Source organism: Ceratotherium simum, chromosome X, assembly GCF_057802395.1.
Source record: "Ceratotherium simum simum isolate JZ-2026a chromosome X, ASM5780239v1, whole genome shotgun sequence".
In the NCBI taxonomy this organism is placed as follows: Eukaryota; Metazoa; Chordata; class Mammalia; order Perissodactyla; family Rhinocerotidae; genus Ceratotherium; species Ceratotherium simum.
Genome location: NC_141940.1, coordinates 18,904,393 through 18,928,619, shown reverse-complemented (window position 1 = coordinate 18,928,619; position 24,227 = coordinate 18,904,393). Strand labels below are relative to the sequence as shown.

Genomic DNA, 24,227 nt, shown 5'->3' with positions numbered 1-24,227 from the left:
AAGTGGTTCTTAGGTACTGTCATTGAACTGCAATGTTGACAATAAAATTACAGGTGTTATTTATCAGCTAAAACGTCTGTTACAGTCCTAGAAGACAATCACAGAGATGGCTGCTGCTTACACACAGATGGCTGAAACTCCAGCTTCAAAGATAGTCCTGAAGTATAGTAGCTAGTTAGGGAGCTCAGGTACTAATGACACTTTTAAAAGAATGCATTTGAAACTTTCAACAGAGACATGCTTATGAATACTTGAAACGAAGAAAAAGCCTAAAGTTTCAATGATTGATTGCACAGCCAAGTTTGCATTTACTGAAAAAAGGAGGGGGGGAGTAAGGGAAAAATATTGCTTTCACTAAGTTTTTAAGAGAAGTGATGTGTAGCAGTTGGTGGGGTTGGGGGAAAAGGATGTAATTCATTACACAGCACTAGTTTCTTGATTGAATGGGGGGGTACCCCAGCTCTCAGAAAGTTGCCAGTGACAGATTGGAGCTGCACAGATGCAGCAATGGCCCTTGCAGTGGAAGTCATTACATTAGGTGTCAGGTGATGTAAATCACAAGCAAAGAATGCAAACCCCCACCCGCAGACCTAGATTCGAGTCAGCCACAGCGTTGAATTATTATGTGAAATGCCTTTCTGCTATTAAAACACAAAGAGGCAAGCCAAATTGCCCTTTAAACAATTGTAAACGCCAAACTTCCACACAGGAATTTCTCTATCTGTGTTTTACATATAGGCAATATTCTAGCTATTGCCCCCACTGATCCTCTATGGCTAGAGAAAGAAGGATGGAGGATATCTGAGTAGGCCTGGGCTGCCATAGACTGGGTGGCTTAAAAAACAGAAATCTAGTAAACAGTATGGAGATTTCTCAAAAAATTAAAAACAGAAATACCACATGATGCAGCTACTCCACTACTGGGTATTTATCCAAAGAACACGAAATCAATAATTCAAAAAGATACATGCACCCCTGTGTTCATTGCTGTGTCATTCACAATAGCCGAGACGTGGAAGCAACCCAAGTGCCCATCAACGGATGAATGGATAAAGAAGATGTGGTATATAGACAATGGAATACTACTCAGCCATAAAAAAGAAAATCGGGCCATTTGTGACAACATGGATGGACCTTGAGGGTATTATGCTAAGCAAAATAAGTCAGACAAAGACAAGTACCATATGATTTCACTCATATGTGGAAGATAAATAAACAAACACATAGATAAGGAGAACAGATTAGTGGTTATCAGAGGGGAAGAGGGTGGGAGGAGGGCAAATGGGGTAAAGGGGCACACATGTATGGTAATGGATGAAAACTGGACTGTTGGTGGTGAACACAATGCAGTCTATACAGAAACCGAAATATAGTGATGTACACCTGAAATTTACACAATGTTGTAAGCCAATATGACCTCAATAAATAGTTTAAAAAAGAGAGAGAAGAAAATTTTAAAAAATTTAAAAAGCCAGAGACAAAAAAAAAAAAAAAAAAAAAAAAACACGCAGAAATTTATTTCCTCACAGTTCCAGATGCAGGGCTTGGCTTCTTCTGAGGCCTCTCTGCCTGGCTGGCAGATGGCCACCTACTCCCTGTGTGCTCACATGGCCTTTCCTCAGTGCATGTGTGTGGAGGGAGATCTCGCTCATTCTCTCTCTTCTTATAAGGCCACCAATCCTATCTGATTAGGACCCCACCTTTATAACTTCATTTAAACTTAATTACCTCCTAAAAGCCCTATCTTCTAATACAGTCACCAACATAGGGTTAAGCCTTCAACATATGAATTTAGGGGGGATATAATTCAGTCCATAGCAGAGGTAATGCCCTTTGGGGCTATGAGCAGGATTATTTTGTTCCAATGAGACCTGTTCCCTCCACATGGGAATAATCCACAGAATCTAATCAAAAAAAGGGTTGTAATCAGGGTCTTGCAGCCATCTATTAAAGATACTGTCCATGCAGAACAGAAACGAGGAAGTACTCAATAGTATTTGGTAGCAATTTTTAAAAGACTATGAGTCGAATGAATCTTGACAGTAGAGTTCAGGTGCCATCAAACTATGGACACGAGGGCTCTCCTTCCCAACCATCTGAGCACTCCCATTTTCTACCTCTTCTCTCCCACAGTCTTTTGCTGCCAACAGGGAAGGTGTGGTAGCAATTGGCTTGGGCCTTTTCTTTTCCTTCTGTCTGAACCTCTTGACATTCCTCACCCTCACTCATTTCTAACCCATACGAACTTATTTTCTGAAAACAGAGAGCTAGTGATTCCTAAGAAGAGCCAATTAAGGGATTTCTCTTTGTCAGGAGCTAGATTAGCAGCCCAGTGATTCAGAGGCAGAGAGTTGGGATAGGAATGTAGCATTTGAAATTGCATATAATCATTAAGTTTGCCTCAGGTGAGTCATTCTTAACATAAATTTAAAAAGTGATTCAAAGTGATTTTATTTTTTGCACTTGGGATGTGCTGAGAGGACCCTGGCTTAAGGCGGTTTAAAAAACAATAGCTATGCAGTTATTTTTATCTGCTATTATGATTGTTATCATTATATTCAATCTTTCTGCCTTTTACTGACCACCAAGGCCCATTTCCCTTAAGGGAAAATAAAAAGCAAGTCAGGTCTTAACCTGGAGAAATTTTGCCTCAGTTCTTATGAACACCCATATTAATTCAACAATGTTCCTGAGATTAGTGAGCGACAATTAAGTATGGCCCCCAAATGCATTCACAGGCCTGGCCAAGCCACGCTCTCTAGCATCTTTGGCCCATTACCCACTGCAGCCATTAGGAGATTAGAAACTGATCCCTAAATTCAACAAGACCTCTTGTGAGCTGTCTTTGCATGCACTCCATCATCTGCATAGAAGCCCATATCCTTCAGGAAACCCCTAATCATTACTCATTTTTAAAATTTTTATTTTAAACAGACTTTGTTATTTTAGAAAGTTTTGGATTTAATGCCCATTGGATCAGTAGTGATACTCCTCTTTCATTTCTGATATTAGTAATTTGTGTCTTTTTTTGTCTTCATTACATCCGGATAGAGGTTTACCAATTTATTGCTCTTTTCAAAGAACCAGGTTTTGGTTTCCTTGATTTTCTCTATTATTTTCCTGTTTTTAGTTTCACTGATTCCTCCTCTAATTTTTATTGTCTCTATTTCTTTTCTCATGTTTGCTTTAGGGTCAAATTGTTCTTCTTTCTAATAAGGTATATGCTTAGATTAATTGATCTGAAATCTTTCTTCTTTTCTAATATATGCATTTAATGCTATAAATTTTCCTTTAAGCACTGCTTTTGCTGCATACCTACACATTTTTTAAGTTCTATTTCCCTTTTTGTTTAGGTCAAAATATTTTTTTAATTTCTCTTGAGACTTCTCTTTTGATCCATGTGTTATTTAGAAATGTGTACATTAATCTCTAAATATTTTGGGACTTTCTAGCTATTTTTCTATTGATTTTTAGTTTAATCTTATTGTGGATCAAGTATATACTTTACATGACTTCTATTCTTTTAAACTTGTTTAGGTGTTTTTTATGGCCCAGAATGTGATCTACGTTGGTGAATGTTCCATGTGAGTTTGAGAATATGTAGTCTGCTATTGCTGGATGGAGTAATCTATAAATGTCAATTAGATCAAATTGATGGATGGTGTTTTTCAGGTCAACTATACCCTTAGTGATTTTCTGCCTGCTTAATCTATCAATTAATGAAAAAGGAGCATTGAAGCCGCCAACTGTAATAGTGGATTTGTCTATTTCTCCTTGAAGTTTTATCAGCTTTTGCCTTACACATTTTGACAAACTGTTGTCAGGTGCAAGCACATTAAGCATTGTTATGTCTTCTTGGAGAATTGATTCCTTTTTATCATTATGTAATGCTCCCTTTTGTCCCTCATAATTTTCCTTGTTCTGAAGTCTACTTTGTCTAAAAATAATACACCTACTCCAGCTCTCTTTTGTATAGCATTAGCATCTTTCTCCATCCCCTTACTTATGAACTACCTGAATATTTGTATTTAAAGTGGGTCCTACTTTTTTATCCACTCTGAACGTCTGTTTTTTAATTGATATATTTAGATGATTTACATTTCAAGTGATTATTTATATGGATGGATTAATATTTACTATGTTAGTAACCATTTTTTATCTCCTTATTCTTTTTTCTTTCCCTCTCTTTCTGCCTTCTCTGGTTTTAATTGAGCATTTTATATAATTCCATTTTATCTCTTCTCTTAGCATATCAACAAAATTTTAATAGAAAATTTAGTGATTTCCCTAGAGTTTACAATATACATTTACAACTAATCCAATTCCACCTTCTAATAACACCATACTGCTTCATGGGTACTGCTAGCACCTTATCACAGAGGTATATTCCAAATCCCAAACTCCCAGCCTTCACAATATTGCTATCAATAGCTTCACTTATCCAGATGCTATAATCACCCAATACTCTGTTACTATTATTTGAACAATTACCTATTAAATAAATTAATAATAATTAAACTAAAAGATTTTATTTTACCTTCATTATTCCTTCTCCAATACTCTTCCTGTTTTATGTAGATCTAATTTTTCACTCAAATCATTTTCTTTCTCCCTGAAGAACTTCTTCTAATATTCCTTGCAGGGTAGGTCAGCTAGCAATCTAAGACTAAAAAGTTCAGAAACTCCTCAGACTTATAAAAGTTGAGTCTCTCTCAAGCACTGCACTGTGGCAGGAGACACCACGACACACCTAGCAGTTAAGAGCATCTGCTCTAGAGTCCAATTGCTTGGGTTTGAATTCAAGCTCCACTGGGCAAGCAAGAACTGAACTACTGTAAGGCTGAGTATCTTTATCTCACATTTATACAGTGAGAGATAGTGCTCATCTCACCAGGTAGCTGTTAGAATTTAATGCTATTCACACTTTGGCTGGCATATACTAAGCACTCAACAAACACTAAGTGTTATTGTTTTGGGTGCCACTATTCACAGAACGGAAATCTGGGAACAAAGTTGACAATGAAAAACGTAATAATCCAAGCATCGTAAATTTGGAGGCTCCCTGTGATCACCAGGCTAGTTGCAGTCGAAAAATAGCCCACTACGTTAGTCCCTGTAACTTCTCTCCCCCTAAAGCAAAGCTCTGAGACTGACACTCTTCTGAGTGCCATCAAGCCACAAGAGCCAAGACTGCTCCACAAACAGGTCCAGGACCTAGCTAAGGACTTCTCTCAACAGAAGCATATGGTACATCTGCTTGCTTGCCCTCCACAACTCCTCTTCTTTAAAAGCACTGACAACAGTCTCCAAGAGATTGTTAAAAAGCAAAGAATGATCCAAGATGTGAGATACACAAAAGAGGGAAGTACGGGAGTCCTAATCATTCCTAATACTCTATCATTCTGCTCTGTTGAAATGCATTCTGTTCAGCAGATTAGCGTAAGCACAAAAGAATGACAACAGGCCATCGCCAATTCCCTCTTTGTGACCCTGCTTTTCCCAAGTCCAAGATGTTGAATGTTGAATGACAGAAAGGAGTAATAACCAAAATGGAAATCCACATTGCAATGAAATGGAGATTTACTGTATGAGAGGTTTTGGGTTTTATGCAACCATTTCTCTAAGAGCCTGAAGCGCTCTTCTGCTGTGGCAAGAGACAGAGTGATACACGGAAGTCCTAATCATTCCTAATACTCTATCATTCTGCTCTGTTGAAATGCATTCTATTCAGAAGATTAGTGTAAGAGCACAGAAATCTCACAACAGTCCAAATATTGGTCTTGCCTTGATCAGACAATTAAAAAATACATTATTCACCACAATATGAACATTTTACATAAATGTTCTTTTCCTAATGCTAATGATCTAATAATTTACTTTTTCTTCCTGGATTGTAAATATCTTTCTTCTTACAGTTGCTTTGACTGCTTAAAAACATTATGTAGATTATCACTGCACTTACAGTTAGAACAAAAATTAATGATGTTTTAAAAGTTGCATCAATTCATGTAAAAAATTCACTAATAAATGTACAGGGGTAATATCAAAGGTAAACCATGTCCAAACTCTATACAAGCTAAGCTTATTTTAACATCGCTAGGATGGTTTAATATCCACCTTCAGAACATGGTAAAAATAATTATTGTATGTTTTTCTAAATATTAAGCATAACAAAAAGTTTGCTCTATTTAACCTTGACACACATTAAAAAGAGACTATAGAAAAAATTTTTGAATTGATTGGAGTTAATGGTTTCTCAAGTCCTAAGTTATTGTCCTCTGGAATGCTGTCTTTGCTTCTTTTTTTTTTTTTTGTGAGGAAGATCAGCCCTGAGCTAACATCCATGCCAATCCTCCTCTTTTTTTTTTTTTTTTTTTTTTTGCTGAGGAAGACTGGCCCTGGGCTAACATCCATGCCCATCTTCCTCCACTTTATATGGGACACCGCCACAGCATGGCCTGACAAGCGGTGCACTGGTGCATGCCCGGGATCTGAACCCGGGCCGCCAGCAGCAGAGCGTGTGCACTTAACCGCTACGCCATGGGGCCGGCCCCCCTCTTTGCTTCTTAAATCCAGATATAGAGAAGTATATTCTTTGAGAGTCTTTCATGAATGCTCCAGTGAGACAGAATGAACAGCAATGTGTGTTGAGGGTCTTACTTCCCTCAGTCACTTCTAAGTATGAAAGACATGGCCCCACCTGTCTCTTCCCAAATTACAATCTGTATATGCTTTCATGGGCTATGAAGTAAGGAATGGCATGTGAAACTTTTGCCCTAATAAAAGCAGCTTAAGCGAACAATGAAAGGGAAAGAAGATATAGGAAGCAGAAACAGTGCCTTCTAGCTTCAAATTCTAAGACCAAGCTTTAAGATCAGAAGCCTCACTCTTATCTCTTGCTTTGGGCATCTCCAGATTAGTATAAGCATTGAAAAAAAACCTTTTTTCATTTACCCATTGCCTGTACCCACTGACAGTATGGACTCTCTGCTCAAGCAGAAGGATTTGATTGATTACCAGGCAGGAGAAACTGGTAGAGCTAAGTGTGCCAGGAATCTTGCAGCAAGTAGGAGGCTGGATGAGCCCAGCATCTGGAAAGTTTCCATTTAGCACAAAACATAACATCATTACAGGAAAATTCTCAAGCATTTCTGTGACAGAAGGGATGCTATATATTTCAAGGAGTAAAGTTAAGTGCAGAGCTTAAATTAAGTGACTTGTTGATATATATTAAAGCAAAAACTATTTGGATTATCAAGGCAGTATTTTGGGAGCGTTTTGCCAATGAAGAATGAGCTAATTAATAACTCATGAATAGAGTGCTTACTGTAGATTTTTAAATTTATGATTTTCTGCATAGGGAGACTCCTTCACAAGCAACCTCTGCTCTTCCTCCATTTGTTACTTGAGATGCTTTTAAATGACTTATTTAATGCATGACCCCGTACTATTTTTTTTAACTCAGATTCCAGAGGAAAGGGTGTAGAAATCAGCTGTGGAAGAAGTTCACCAAATAAATTCTATTCAAACCCCAGGCATGGCATTGTGAAAGGCAACCTTCATAATGTTCTGACAAATAGAGAAGTCTATAATTGGTGCCTTATGCTACATAATGACATTGCAAGAGCAGCAGAAGGTATATTTTCATGAGAAATTAAGGAGGAGGACAGGGAGTAAAAGAGGACTATTTTTTATTTATTGAGAACACAAATGAAGATTAGGAATAACGATGTCTGTGTCTAATATCACCATAGTTGGAGTCACAACTACGAGTGAGAAGCTTAAGAGGGCCTATCAAGAATGAGACCTAGGAAAGACCCAGGAAATGGGGGAGGGAGTGCACTGTGGCCTAGAAGAAGGTGTCCAATGAATCATGAGTTTCACAATATTGAGAATGGGTTCCCAGAACACCAAGCAAAAAGTCAAAGAGACAGATGTAAGAAGACATATAAATGTTACAGAGGATTGGTCCAGGAGACCCAATATCTATCTGACCAAGAAAAGATCCAAAAAGATAGAAGAAAAAAAAAGAAAATAAACAATCCTGGGCCGATGGTTTTGAACCTAGAATTCTACACCAAGTATCAATCAAGTGTGAGTTCCAAATAAAGATATTTTCAAATAATTAACAGTTCAAAAAGTCTGCCTTACACACACCTTTCTTAGGAGCTTACTTAATGATTTACTCCAGCAAAATAAGGTGATTAGAAAAAAGAAAGAGTGCTTTTAACAACCTTGATAATGTAAAAGCAAAAGTATGTTTCACAGAGTGCAGAATGTAAAAGGGAAAGAAATGAAGGGAAGGACAGAAGTGCAAAAAAATGTCCTTGTGAAGCATGGAGGCTTGATGCAACAAGAGTTGGCTGTTGAAGAGCAGTGGCTGGGGCCGGCCCCGTGGCTTAGCAGTTAAGTGCACGCGCTCCGCTGCTGGCGGCCCGGGTTCGGATCCCGGGCGCTCACCGACGCACCGCTTCTCCAGCCATGCTGAGGCCGCATCCCACGTACAGCAACTAGAAGGATGTGCAGCTATGATATACAACTATCTACTGGGGCTTTGGGGGCAAAAATAAATAAAGAAATAAAAATTTAAAACATCAGTAGACATTAAGTGATGTAAATTTTGGGGAAAAAGACAAGAGAAAAGATGAGGGTGGAGTAAATGAGCTATGAGAGCAGAGCAGAAGACAATAGACAATCTCCTAAGATAAAATTTTAAATACAGTCATGCGCCACCTAATGACATTTCGACTGACTTCATATACGACGGTGGTCCATAAGATTAGAACTATAAAGCCTAGGTATGTAGTAGGCTACACCATCTAGGTTTATGTAAGCACACTCTAGCATGTTCGCACAATGACGAAATCACCTAACAAAGCACTTCTCAGAACATATCCCTGTCGTTAAGCGACACATAACTGTAATGGCTATTAAGATAGTAGGGATGTAGATAGGGAAATAGCCAGAACTAAAAGCAGATATTAGGGAGGGGTGCAGAGAAACATGAGAGAGAAGGCTCTTGATCTTCATCACAACCCATTCACATGTTTTAAAGTATTTCTATCTTTTACTTCAAAATGTTTTTAATTTAAATAAAAAGTAAGAAGTTCAACCTTTATGGTATCTGCCCTCTTCTCCAGTGTGCTGGCACATTCTAGGCCTAGCCGACCACTTGTTGTGAATCTGGATACTCTTTACTCCCCAGGACTCCAGGGAACCAACCCATTCATCACACCCTCTAGCCTAGTGTGCCTGTACTTTCTCACCAGTCTTTAGGCTAAGGTCTAGGCAGCACTCTTGGCATGTCAAGAGTGTCTTTGCTGCTCTTCTAATAAAATTTTTTCCCCTATAACATTTAATTACTCTAATTTTCCACTTGATATAATGTGTTTAATCTGAGTTATATAAATTTCTCATATGAATGATAGAATGTTGCTGGTCTGATTTATCGTCCAGACATATTAAAACCACCTAATTTTCTCTTCTCAGAAAATTGTGAGTGTTTGGGTGGTATTTGATTATTATTGGCTGACATATTTAAGCTCCAGGGTGAGTATAAAGATATTTTCAATTTAATAGGTTTAATATGTCATTATTCAATGTTGATGAATTTCTACTTGTTAGGAGAAAATCTGCCAGAATTAATGAGCTTTTTTGGACATCCTAATACAAGCTTAAAGTCTCAGTTATACAAAACTTGAGTATAAAATTAAATCGTACTGGATAAAAACTAAAACAAACACACATCTCGACATGAGCAAATGAATATTTGAAGGCTCAATAAATAAAGACACAAGCAGCCTAGGGACAAGTTTACTAAGAGCTTTTTAAATGTTTTCAGTAGAGCCCGTAATAACCTAAAAATTTTAAATATAATTTACTTGAAAGGGTTTGTATGACACTCCACTCATAGCTTCCTCACACAGGGTACCATCTTCCTGACCTCCAGCAGTCCAATAATAGTAACTCAACCCATTAAATACTTGGTTGAAAAGGATTCAGTTAAAATAAGATTAAAAGCAACCCAACAATAAAGTAAAATAATCATGCAATAGCCCAAAAGGCTTAATGACATGAGAATTAATTATTATTCTAATATCAAGTGCCACATATAGAGGCAGACTTGATGCTGCCGTACCTTCACACGAGCGAGACACAGTTGCTTTGCCTGTGTGTCTGGGCTACAAATGACCTAATAGGAGCCTTTGTTCTCTTTGTTTCTTGCTTTTGCCTGGTTCTGGTCATTGTCCTACCTTATTGGATGCTTAAACTGTGCATTCCTTTCTGTGCCTAGAACAAAGCTGAGTAAATAAAGCACTGTAAGGGACTTTAGGGATCATCCCATTAGAACGCTCTAATTTGACACTATAGGAAACTTAGACTTGAAGATGTTAAGGGATGGCCCAAGGTCCTGTGGCTGGTCAGTTGGGAAATGCCACTAGATACACACAGCACAGGGCCCAAAGTACATGGTAGGCAATCAAACGTCATATGACCAAAGCAAGAAATAATTGTTTAGATAACATTAACAGGAATTCTCAGCCTGAGTAATATGGTGGACTCCTGAGGTAGTCCTTGAACCCCTAAAAAGTTGTAAAAGCCTATGGGTATGTGCACAAGCTGATTCTTCTGAGAAGATGGTGTACAATGTCCACAGGTTGTCAAGTTGATCTGTGACCAAAAACACGTTAAGAACCACTACTTTAGAACAAATAAAATGCATCCCTACGAAGATAACTCTTGGCCTTACAGGTGGTATAGGCTGCCACATGGTCACCCTGCTGTGTGTGCACATGTGTGCACTGGGTGGGGAAGAGCAGTCCCCACAAACAGGCACACTCTCACCGCTCCTTTCGCTCTCCATGCAGCCATTTCAAAGCTACAGTCACGGCTATAGAACCTCTGTGAAATCCTGTGTACTTCTGCCCTTCAGGAACACAAGGGTTAGGTATAATAGAGCATTCCCTAAATGGTACATAAAGAAAAATTTATTACAATTTAAAGTGATAACATCGTGAATTGAACATAATGCTCGATTATTTCAAATCGTGTGACAAGTGAATAATGGCTACCATAAACAGGAAGGTAAGCTGTGCCCTTTGGCAAGAAGAATTTTGGTCCTTATCAGCTCTAAGAAAAAAATCCAAAACCCTTTAATTGTCATTTGCAGATGGTTTCTATCTGATCTACCACCAATTTAGCCTTTCACCAAATCAAATACTCATGAGCTGGAAGAGACCTCATAGGTCATCTGGGCTAACTTCCCACTCTCTTCAGGAGACCCTTTCACAGCATTCTTGACAGCCTGTGAACACAAACTGACCTGAATTAGAACATCAGTCAGAACGACAGACAGCCAACTTGGTCAAATGACTGTTTTCACAACACTTCATAAAATGATTTGGAATATAGTTTTCTGAAAAAAGTACTACAAGCATTTATTACACTGTCGATTTGCATAGAATTCCTTCAAAACTAGGATGAATAATTCAAATGGAAACACTGTCAAAGAAATTGCAATTAAGAGAGGGTGATATTTTACTGCAAGCAGTATGGTAATCAGTGTACGACAACATTCAAACTAATTGTAGGTTTTAGTGGGAAAGCTGAGATTGGAAACTATTTCCAAATAGCAAACTGGTAGTCCATCCACAGAGTTAACACTGGCTTTGTACTTCACTCTCATTGCTCATTTGAATACATAAGCTAAATAGTGAGTTATTCAATGCCCCCAATCTATTCTATTAATATAATAGAACATAATACTTGTTTGCTGAGTTAATGAAGGAAGGAACGATGGTTGTCTAACTCTGCTTTGCGGGATCTAAAGAAATAAATAATATACTTTTTTCTAAGGGCATCTAATGGTTCTATTTATTTCCTATCTTGCCCAATGAGTCCTCCAACTTCATAGAAAACATGTGCCTAAAAAAGACACTCCCTTGTGTCTATGCCTGATAGTAAAACTTCTGAGTGCTGATTTAAAGCATTAGATCCAGATCCAGACCTCAACTGTAACGCTTACTACTTTCTACTTTCTAATTACATGCTTATAAAGAAACGAGAAGTATGTAATTATAAAGCATGCTTATTCCATGCTAAGGAGCTCCTGGAAAGCTAAACTCCTATGGGATTCAACTATGAACACTACATCACCATCCCCTTTCCACTCCTAATGCCTCAACTTTAACCCTAATCTAACTCTAGACAAAAGCATAAGAAATCCCTGTAAAACTATTGATTCTAGAAGGATGGCAAAGCCTTTCTAATGGCTGAATGTCCCATGCAGTATATACCAGTTGGTCTAAGTAATGAAAAATTAACCACCTAATTACATGACATTTCTTCCTAAACCTTGATGCAGTTATCAGAGGGGTGTGGCCAGAGCATGGGGACACAGATTCTTGACCTAGTCCTCTCTCTGGCCTGTGACTATGGATAAATCATTTAAGGTCACTGTATTCAATTCTTCCATCTGAAAAAGGGGCTAATTTACTGCCTTTGTTGAACTATCAACTTCCTAGAAATGTAAGTTTTGAGTTCTCCAGAGAGGAAAGGTGTGCAGCGGAATGCAAGCAACAACACAAAACAGGGGACAACACTGCAGCGTCAGCTCAATCACAATCTGTGTGGTCGTTATCTCACCAAGTCATCATTTCTTCACTTATCCAGTGAAGAGTGATCTCCCAGGGCCGGCCTGTTTCTGACAGTCTGAGACTACGGACTAAGTATTAGGGAAGAGTACTGAGAAGCCCCTGAATGTGGCCTAAGTGATCTTACAAGGATGTCATATGAACAACAACATAAATGGTCCTGTGTGTTCATTTCCCAGTATTAGATGCCATACCTCTTCTTTACATGAATACACCTCCTTAACCTCTAGGCACCCTGAACCTTTTCCATTTCCAGAGTGCACTGGAATAGTTCATTAAATACTCTGTTGAGGAATCAAGTGCACACACACACACACACACACACACAGATCTCTAAGAAAATCTCTCTGAGGAGCTTGGATGAAGTAGCCAGTTTCCTTTCTATACTCAGAAAAGCAACTAGTATGTGACACAAAACAGCCATTCCTTTTCCAACCTTGCAAAATCATTACTGTTAAAACTGTGTGTGCATATATGTGCAAGCATCAGTTTGATAGCCTTGAACCATATTCACATGCTCTTATCAGATATTTTTCTCACCAGTTCCTCTGGGGAGGAGTGCAAAGTTTAATGCAAAATTCAGCCCAAACTCCAAATGCAAAGTGTTTCTACACAACTCTGGAGATTTATAGCCTGAATGTAGAATTATTCCCTGTTCGTTTACTTTTTGTCCAAATGCAAAGAAATTAATTCTACGGTCATAATTTCAGTACTTCTGGGACATTATCAGGACAAAAGTAGAAATAGAACATCATTATATTGTCAGGTCCTATGGCTGAGCGTGACTAATAGCTGTAGTGTCACAGATGTAATAATCCAATAAAGCCTCTGTGAACTCAGGGCCAAGTCACACCAGTGCCGGATAAGACGGAAGTCTGGTGGCAGGAGCAGATTTCAATCAGCAATTCAGCTTTAAAGATCACAGGTCTATCTGTGTCCTCCCACTCTTGTCTCCTTACCTCACACCTTTCTCTTGAGTACTCTCCCCTCTCCTCTGGGGATTCTTACTTTTGCTCCATCCCTGGTAAAGCCAAAACAAGTTGCCCCCTACCATTAAGTTTTTCTAAGACTTCTCTACCTAAATGGCAATGCTTCCTTCCCCTCAACTCGTTATATGGATTAAGTGAATTTAAGTTAGTTTTGCCTCTCTAAAAACTAACCTAACCTAACCTAACCTCACCTAACCTAGAGTGTAAGATCCTTTAGGAAAAGGATCATTTATTTGTCGTGTTTTTTTTCATATTCCCTTTAGGATCTGGCCTTGTCCTGAGTTTATTTCAAGTATGTGATGCAGTCTTTAAATCCTGAGCAAATCTATTTTCTTCATTCTTTTCATCTCCCAAAAGAGATACAAAAATTACTCTATAGCCTCTGAGGCCACTTCCAGTTCTCCTGTTTCATGATGGTCCACATTTGTACTGCAATGGTCAAATGCCACACTGCAAAGAGACTATAGATAGCCAGACATCAGCAGGCCAGGGATGGCTAAAACCAGCACTCCAGGAAGAGGAAACAGCAAGAGCAAAAGCCCTGAGATGAGAAAGTATTAGGCATGTGTATGGAACAAAAAAGAGGCCCAGAGTTACAGGAGAGGGTAGGAATCAGAAAAAATTGTCAAGACAGGTTGGCAGACATTCACTAGCACTAAACAGAAGTACGATTAACAGCTGTTACCTTTTAAGCACAGCTGTTTTATCCACAGCCCCACAGCTACAGGAGAAAGAGAAATGAGGAGAAAAGGAGAAAATCCTATAGTGGAAGGGAGTTTTCTTTTTTTTTTTAATCATAATAGGCAATCAAGACTATTGGAGTGCCTTTCCTTATGTTATCCCTCCTTTTTTGAGTTGTGTTAATCTATTGAATTATCTGTGAAATCAGAAGCAAAGGTAGACTAGGTTGAGGATTATTTATATTGCCCAAGTCTGACAGTTTAATATAAACATGTGCAATAACATGAATACAGCCACAGGGAAAGGTAGAAAGGCAGGAATTTATCAACTCAGTGGATTAAAATAGGCTATCAGAAGCCCTAATTAATAATTTCCAATGCCAAAGATTTCTACGTGATGAGGAACCAAATTAACACTATTAAGTGTTATTACTATTATTAAATGTGGCTTATTTGGCTCATACAATCTTTTCAAACATGCAATCCATGGGGATTAAATGGTTTCTTGGTATTCTAGATGCTGGGGAGCATTAAATTAGGTGATACCTATAGTTCTTATAGCAAAAGAAAAAAAGGATGAATTTATGATTCTATGAATTTCCTTCTTTCACAATAGTGACAGTCTCATACAAAGGCTAACTCCTCAAGTTTACAAGATTTCATAATGAAGACAGTACTGATAACTGCTGGTCCTTTGAAGTAACTGCAAGACTAAGTCAGGCATTGTGGTAAGCAGCCTCAAAGATGGCCCCCAAGAATCCTCATTTCCTGGTATTCACAACCTTGTCTAATCCTCTCCCCTTGAGCGTGGGCTGGACTTGCTGACTAGCTTGTAACAAAGACAACAATGCACAAGTGGTGGGATGTCACTTCCGACATTGGGTACCAAAAAAACGTGGCTTCCATCTTGGGCATCTTCTCTTGTTCTCATTCACTCTGAGAGAAATCAGCTGCCATTTTGTGAGCTACCCTATGGAGAGGCCCAAGTGGCAAGAAACTGAGGTCTCCAGCCAACAGCTATTGAGGCTCTGAGACCAGCCAACAACCACATGAGTGAGCTTGGAAGCAGATCTTTCTCCAGTTGAGCCTTGGAGACAATACAGCTTCAGCCAACAACTTGATCACTGCTTTGTGAAAGACCCTGAGCCAGAACAATCCAGAGAAGCCATACCTATATTTCTCACCCACAGAAACTTTGAAATAATAAACGTTTTTTGTTTTAAGCTAAGTTTTCAAGTGATTTCATATATATATATATATATATATATAATATATATATATGATATTGCTAATACAGGCATCCATTTGGAACAGTAACCAATACTAATAAGCACTGGGAATAGCTTCCTATAGCCATTTCCTCCTCCACTCCAAACACCCAAGAGCTCTTCAAAGTTAATAAACTAATACACAAGCTCTAGGTTACTAAGAAGCCATAACATATGCCAAAGGACAATGCTCCTTCCTCTGTGTCTGTTTATTTTCTACAATAGTGTCAGAACCACCATTAGGAGGAAATCACACCTGACTATCAAATTAAAGGAGGATTAATCAATAATACTGATTTGATGTTTATGTAGCCTAGAGATAACGTACTCCGCAGTAACTATTTATCTTGGGAGAACCCAATTTTAACTGTTGGTCCAATGTTAAATATAATCTTCCTATGATATTTTCCCTATATTGGTTTATGGGTTAAGTAATCTATTCTCCAGTTTGTGGCCAATAAGTTTTAAAAAACAGTCTATATACCATGTATCTGGAGTTAACTAGTGAGCCAGCATTAAGGCCAGAATGGAAGCTAGAAAGGAAAGACCTACCAAGATTTCATTTTCAGATAAAGAAGGCAGAAGGCTGCCTCTGGTGGACTAGGTGAGGAGTTTGGTTTCACTCAGGATGTTGGATACTGCCCCCAAGTATTTTGTCTCATTTTGAAGGGTTAATCTGAATTAAAACCCACTGAATTTGCCCTTCATTATCTCTCGTGATTAGTCACTTTCTAAAGGAGCGGAGGAAAACTGTGCAATGGTTATGCACTTGACTTTTTCAAGCTAGGTTGGGTCCAGGCACTGAAGAGAGCTAAATGACATTTCAGAAGCTTAGTCATTTTGAATAAAGATTCCCTTTCCTACTAATTTTAAGCAGAAGAATATTGCATTTAGGTATAAAGGTGTAAGAATCAAAAACAAGCGAAATGCTTGCCTTATTAATACCACCACCACCATTTGTGTAGTACTTATCATTTACAAAGTGCTTTTGCATACTGAGAACTAAAAGCATCTACCCTCTCACAGCTCACTGCCTACATTAACATGATTTTACTCTTTGGCTGCCTTATCAAATATAATTTTACTATTCTACTGCATTCATCAACATGACTTTACTATTCCAAGTAATTCTTGCTCATGAAGAAAAACATTGCAAATAACTCTGTTGTTCATTCCAGAAACTTCCAGAAAAAAATATTCAAATGAGCAGCAGACTTTCAACAGATTGGATTAAAGTCAAAGCCCTTGTCTCAAAAACCTCCCCTTGTCGTGTCCACCGATCCTAAACTATTATATCATAATCCTTACTCAACCCTAATCAAGCTCCCACACTCAAACAGCCACCTTCAATCAAAATCACAAACCTCACAATTATTTTCATTTTGCCTTTCCCACCGACACACTACTAAGACTCTGTCAAGGTAGTGCTCTTCTTGACCACAGTAACGAGAAACTCAACTTTGCCTTAGCAACAAGTTATTCTGGTGGTATTTTTGAGGATCCAGCATTCAACAGTGCTTTTTACTTCCGCCCTCATAACAGCCCCTTTAAGAAGCTGGGGCAGATCTTATCATCTCCATTTTACACTAATGGAAACTAAAGGTCAGAGAAGTTGAACATGAGCAGTGGAAGAATTAAAACAGATTAAGTTCAAAGAAAGAGTTCTTAATATTAAGTATGAGATTTTAGAAGTCAGCCTGTGCAGATAGAGGAATATGAGATCTTGAAGACCAGGAGGGACAGATAAAGACAGAAAAGGAAATACACCCAGGTCTACATTCTCTTCATGAGTGTATTATATAATGAAGGCTGTCTAAGTTGTTAAAGATCACAAAGGGTGACCAGGATCCAAGAACCTAAGATGACACAAGATGAGATGAGACAAGATGAGACACGAACTTAATAATCAGAGTGGGATGACCCCCCCATCCCTACCCACTGAAGGAGCCAAGAGACAGGAAATGATTAAGAAGCACAAAGTGTGCGGTATTAGCAATTAGGAAACTACCTCTTGAAGATTAAAACAAAAAAATCTAGATGGATTAGAAGAAAAGCCCAGTAATATCAGCAAAAATACTAACAGACTTACTAGATGATTTTCTAGTGACAGTTACTGTAGGTGGGTTGGCATATAGTAACTGCATGTTTCCTGAGGGCACATGACCAAAAAATTTATGGAATTAGGAAAGGCACATCAAAGATGAAACATGATAAAGTATAGCCAAGCAGGACAAGGACAGAGAAAACTAAAGCTTGGAGTAGATTTTAGACGTCCTGATGGTATTCATGGGAAAGAGACAGGATTTAGTTAAAGAATGGATACTCTTTGACAGACACAAAACACATCAGTTTCAGAAGTGTTATTACACTGAGACCCCACAAGCAAGAATATGTTAGGAAAACAAAGGGCTGGGCCAGAAAACAAGGAGAAATCAGAGAAAAAAAAAAGGCACTGAAACCCAGCACACAAAACTAGCCCAAAATAAGAAATAAAAAGAAACTGACCAATGTAAGGAGTTAAAACTTAGAAATTTAGCTGAGCCTTCCTGAAAATCATTGAGGGACCACAAGAGGGAAATGAAATATTACAGGCAGCAACCACGACTGCAGATTGGTACAGCAGAAAGATATGGAATATGGAAAAGCTGAAGGACAACAGTGTCTTGAGGAATATATTGGAACGACTTCACCCTCAAACAGCAGCTCATGTGCAAAAGTCTGTCCCAGATAACTCTCCAAACAAATGAGAAGTTAAGAGGCCACCTATCCCCAGAGCCATTTTTCATAGGCCCAAGAAAAATCCACAAGAGGCGGGGCAGGAAAGCCTACACCAACTCAGAAATACAGAATTCACAGGGAAAATGGTAAATAAAGAGCTGTCGTCATCACCAATTTCTCAACTTTGCAAAAGGGCAGTGTACTCTCTCATATACTCAAAATGGGCATTGGTATCTGCTTCTTACTTACACATATTTGGAGCATTGTATCAAGGACCCTTAAATCTCTACAATTCTTAGATGTTCTTGTTAATGCAGGTTTGAATAGACAGTCCAATCCAATTCCAAACTACTCATTTTCCATTGAGCTCAGGGTATTCGGAAAGAAATGAATCAAATATATAAACTAATTCTGAGAGGTTAAAGGTTCTCAGATGGTGGTCTCCTTACAAGTGGGCTGATTGTGAAGTGCCTGAGTACTTTCCAGTTCACACACTTTCCCCTCGCTCCTTTCCATACTGCCTAATTTGCCTGTCTCCTGGCCTTCTGTAGACTCATGCAGCATATTTATATGCGAAAGACTTTGAACTATCATATCATAGGTTGAGAAACTACCACCAAGAAATTAGTATTTAAAACACCTAAGTGGAGCCCAAATATCCTTCTGCATATTTGGAATAAACATGTGAATGTCCTGTGAATAAAATAACTTTTCAGGGATAAAAAGAACCATTCTCAAGCTCTAAATGATAAAAAGATGATGATGAACACTACTTACCTTCCTTTCCTCACGTATCAAGAGCAATCAGTCTTTCTGTCACGTTAATAACAGACCAAGAAAGATGATAGTGTTAGGAGCATGGGGATACAAGCTCCTTGCCTAAGTGTTTAAAAAATAGATCATAGCTGGAATACATATTTAAATGAAGCATTTAAAGCAATTGATGCATTTCAAACTGAGATTGCCTTCAAGGATACTAAAATTTAAAGTCTGATCTATACTGATATCTTTGCCCACTAAAACCCATCTTTAGGTATTACTCATTATTAGTTAAAGAAAACCAGAAGGCAGAAGACACATGAAAGTTTAAAAAAATCAAGTGGCAACAGTGCTAGACATTTCTTTTGAATGCCTGTATTCTGAAGCTGAAACCTGTAGGGAAGGTGGTGTTTGCAGACTGTCATAGTTTTTGTCTTTTGATATATATCTCCTTCCATATTTGCTGGCTACATCTCAGGCCACAGTAATAAAACTCTCAGATCTGTGATATCCCTTAGATTGCTCGTCCAGTTGGAGAGATGTTGAAGCACAGGGAAGAGTGGGAAAGGAGAAGAGAGCAGGAGACACTCCCCTGAACACACAATGCCCACGATACCTTTCACACCAAAAGCCCTTGTCCTTCTATGTGCTTTATACTCATCCTCGGGCACAGCTCTACACAGTGCTGCTGTTCCCAGCCCTCTCCCCACCTCTGGGCTGTAGGCCCCTAATGGTAACAGACCATTTCCTAATTGTCATTCCACCTCTCCTGATCCCCTTTCTGAGGATTTATCCTCTGTAATTCTTCTCCCCTTAGGAAGACAGACAACGCAAGTGGCCAAAGAACCCCATCTTAAATCCCTTTAGTGCTCTCATGTGTTTCTGAGCACTTTTCAGCACCACTTATTTCTACATTTGCAAAATCACATGGTGTCGCTGTGTCGCTTCTGGATAAACATAGTGAGCAGGAAAGGGGTGAATGGTGGTAGGCTGGGGGAACTACTGTTTCTATGAGTAAACCTCATGGAATTATTTGATTCTTTAAATGTCATACTTGCATAAGTTTGATAGAAACAAAAACAAAACACAAACTTCTCTTTCCTGACTGGTTTGTACAGCCAGTGAGTAGCCAGTTAACCTCTACTTGGAAGAGTCCCGCACAGAGAGAACATAGGGCGTGCACGTCAGCCTCACAGCTGGACAGTCAGTGACCAAGGAATAGTCTTTTCTGGATCACTTTTGACTCATTAGAACACCATGAAAAATACGAGTTCCAACAAATGCCTACATGCGATGAGCAGAGTTTGTCATAAAATGAGATAGTAGGGTCAATGTACTATTAAGAGAACCCCTCATTTTAATAAAATATTATATCTCTTGATCCTGCTAAGAAATGACAAAACAATATAGCAGGAAGGGAGAAAAAGCTTTTCAGGATAAGGGTAGTATTTACATCATTAAGATGCACCAAGTTACTTTCCATTCTGGGTATATATATAATGAATCCAGCCAAACTACTGACAAGCAACATTTGGAAATTTAGACAAAATTGATTCCTAGACTCAAGCAAAAGTTCAAGGTGAGGGGGAGGGAGCGAGGAGCAGACTCAGATGGAAAAGAAGTCATTACCATCTCCTCTGGAATACCAATAAACCTCAGTTTTGTGAAAGCATATTTTTATGGAATTTCATAAACATCCCCCTGTGGTCCCTTGACATTTACAACCTACTACATGTGTAGATGGAGGACAGGTTTATAGAATAGCCACAAATGAGAGATGCTGACAATAGGTAGCTGGAAAGTGTTTTTGCTTATTAGAGGAATCAAAATTTCCACTGGGTTGAAGTACAAAAGTAATCTATGCTTATATTAACTAGGTATGTGGGGGTGACTTTGTTTTGGTCAAAAGTCCAAGGGAACAGCTGGGTTTTGGGGTTTCCTGATGGCTGGGTGCCAGCCATGGCTTTAACTGATAAGGACCAGTTTCTCTGCACAGGTATTTAAATTAAACAAGCGCCTCTCACAGGCAAGGCTTCTAACTGGTTCTAATTAACACTTATGCAAGCTGTGAAAATCTTCACCTGCAGACATTTTGTTTGTTTTGTGAATCAAAACACTATATTATTAAAAATGTTTCTCTTCTGTGACTCTTATATATCCTCACCTCCACAAGGATCCTGAGACAGGCAGGCACTTAACAGCTCAGGTGGAAACAGCGAAACTGGATCTGTTGAGAAGAGGTCCACTTGAGAGAAGTTACTCTTTGAGTAGCAGACTACACATGTCCCTTTGCGCACTATGAACAATCCTTCTCTCTATGCTCTCTTCACACCATGCTTCCAGCTGTCATCTCTTGCCCTGCCTCCTCTAGCGAAGTATTTCCCAAGATATCAATCACTGCATCATCAGCTAGAGCAAGACCCAAGCAAGGGGAGGAGAACCTCCCGTCTTAACTCTGGAAGAAGAGCTCCAGCAGAAGCTCACGGGTCTGCTCTTTGGGGATCTAGCAGTCACGAGGCTCCAGCCACAGTGTGGCAACCTCATCAGCTCCTTCTAGGCCTCGGACAGAACTTCTTAAATTGTATATTTACACATAGACACATAGCAATGCTTCTTGTCCCTTCTGACACCTCACCTAGACCTGAGGTCCTCCACTAGGAGGCAGTTTATTCCTAGAACCAATTCTAGACACCAGGAATGCAAATATGAACAGGACAAGGAAAGCCTCCCTCTCTTTGTGTTTATACTCCCATGGGCCAGACCCATAATTAGTATAAACTAATTATAATTAGTCTGCATATAATTAGTATAAACTAATTATAATTAGTCTGCATCAAGCCACAGAAATGAACTGCAACTTTCTTCCTGGAAGGATCATGATCTTCTCACTACTCCTATATATGCTGTTATTGCAGAGAGACAGGCAATAAATCTGCATCAACCATACAACTTTTTAAATGCCACAGTGTACAATGCTTTTCAGAGCATTAGGCTAAACAAAAATGAGCATATTTAAAATAAGTTCACTGAATTATTATGCCCTTCCTAAGTGTGTACATAATATTTATTTGAGTTTGGAAACAAAATGGAGTCAAATATCTGAATGAGCAAGCATAGATTTACTTACTAAAAACCAATAACAAGATTCTTCATCAGAACCAATATGGATATTTTCATAGAAAGACTAGTTGGAAAAACACAGAAATGTTAGCAGCAGTCATAACTCTATGTAATTGGATTGTCAGTGATTTTAAAATTCATTCAGTGCTGTGTAAGAGTCGGCTCATATGAGCCGATAGTGCACATCTCTTCCTAAATTTGAATTCAGTGATGTCACATTTGTTGCTTAAAATTGGCCATAATGGGAGTATTTTCATCTTAGAAATTGGTAAATGCTATATATCAGGGTGTTTTCCCTTCTATTTGAGAGCCAGTTGTTAAACATTTACTAGCATACCACTTTTTGTAGTCTCTAGACCTTCTTTGTGAGCACATATTATAATTACAATTTGATGTTGTTTTTAAGGAAAATAAAATTTGAGCTTACCTTTGTGTACATGATGCTTTTTCATCATGTACTAAGAAAACTGATTTTTCCTACATAAAAGATCCATAATCCATATATGCTTACCCTTAAGTTTCCATTACAATCCAATCTCTCTGCAGTATCCATAGAAATAAGAAGTATGGGAACACATTTCATTCAAACATGAGTTTGAGGTAGAAAAATCAAACTGAGAATTTTTAGCCAATTAAAATTCCAAATAATCAGTAACCATTCACAGAGAAGACCCCAGATGAGTCAAAAGGCAAAGGACTGAACTGTCTAGGATTCGAGAAGCCAGGCTCCACCTTAAGTTCTGAATAGGGTCACTTTCACTTTGCTAGGTTTCTGAATTCTGAGGATATCCTTCCAAATAGATATTAACCCTTCTGGATTCCTCTGCCTTGTGACCACTTTTAAAATGCCAATACTTAGTGAAACTACTCACTATACCATTCATTTAGGCCTTCCCCATACCTCCCCAGGAGACCCGAGATGACAGCAATGGGCAGTGGGTACAAGTGTGTGTGGAAGAGGGAGGAGGTGGCAGAGTTATAGTTAAGTTTCATACCTTTTTTGGACTAGCAAATAAGTTAAGGTCTCCGTCATGTTACTTGGTGAAGGAACGTGGCTGGCACAGCTCCACTAAGTGGTTTTGGGTAAAGTTTTTTCTAAATACCTCCAGATTCAGTTTGTCACTTAATGGAAAATAACAATGACCCCCACTGTCCAGGGCTTTAAAGCAATTTAACCAATTACAGGGAGAAATCAAAAAGCTTTGAAATGTCAATGTCCTATGTCACAGCTAGACACTTTAGTTTCTAATCAAAAAGAAACGTGAATTTTTTTGACCTCGGGTGGGTGAACTTTAGGTTCCATGATCCTACCAGAATAAAACCTGCGCTAACATAAAAGTAGAGGAACCAGAGGTATCTTCTGAGACTAAAGGTTAAAAGTCTCTTTGAGAACACCTTAGGATAGTGCCTATTTATATTTAGCATTTTTTCCATCTTTCACATTGTCAATGTTTCCACCTAATCTGAAATGAACTAATCACAGCCCAGAAGTGACTTGTTATAGGTGAAGAAAGAGAGGAGAACTTTCTAGGACTGCCAGTTAGGCACCCTCCAGCTAGGATTTCACAGCTTGACGAATCCTAGAATGGCCATGTCAGCCTCAGTATAAGATGTCCAAGTTTTCCAGAACAGAACCTAGATCAGAACAAGGAAAAATCACGGGTCCCTGGGCCACCTCTTTCTTCACAGCAAGATTATAGAGGTGTGGTTTCTAAAGAGAAGGCACTATAACCTATGAGGAATGTGCTGTACCCGAGACGGGGCAGGGAGGAAGCTAAACCAAGCACTATACTGTCCTGCTCCTATATGTGCGTTCAGGAAATGAGGGACTAATTCCTTGAGTACTTCCTGTGTACTGGGTGCATTACAAAGATTATCACACTTAATTCTCACAACATCCCTGATAGCAAAGTATGTTCCTGTTTTGCAGATAAGGAAACTGAGGCTCAAAGAGTTAGTTAGGAACTAAGGGTAGACGGTTACAGGTGGAATCAGGTTTGAACTGAGGTCTGACTGACTCCAAAACAACCCAAGAGGCAA

The 24,227-nt window shown here is 38.8% G+C and overlaps 1 protein-coding gene across 24 annotated transcripts in view; it reads right to left on the bottom strand.

The window, feature by feature from the left end:
• Positions 1-24,227, bottom strand: part of USP26 (ubiquitin specific peptidase 26) — a 64,524-nt gene that overhangs the window by 23,047 nt on the left and 17,250 nt on the right. For 10 of the 24 annotated variants that reach the window (XM_087427140.1, XM_087427143.1, XM_087427141.1 and 7 more), the window contains one exon: positions 21,232-21,294. The exons of 5 other annotated variants lie outside the window; for them this stretch is intronic. Coding sequence is in view for 3 of the 19 variants with exons in the window: in XM_087427152.1 (XP_087283278.1) it covers positions 21,232-21,294 (63 nt within the window). In the remaining 16 variants the exon portion in view is untranslated. Of the gene's footprint in view, positions 1-21,231; positions 21,295-22,194; positions 22,252-24,227 lie in introns of all 24 variants that reach the window. 9 more of the 24 variants (XM_087427133.1, XM_087427135.1, XM_087427134.1 and 6 more) reach the window with 1 other exon arrangement.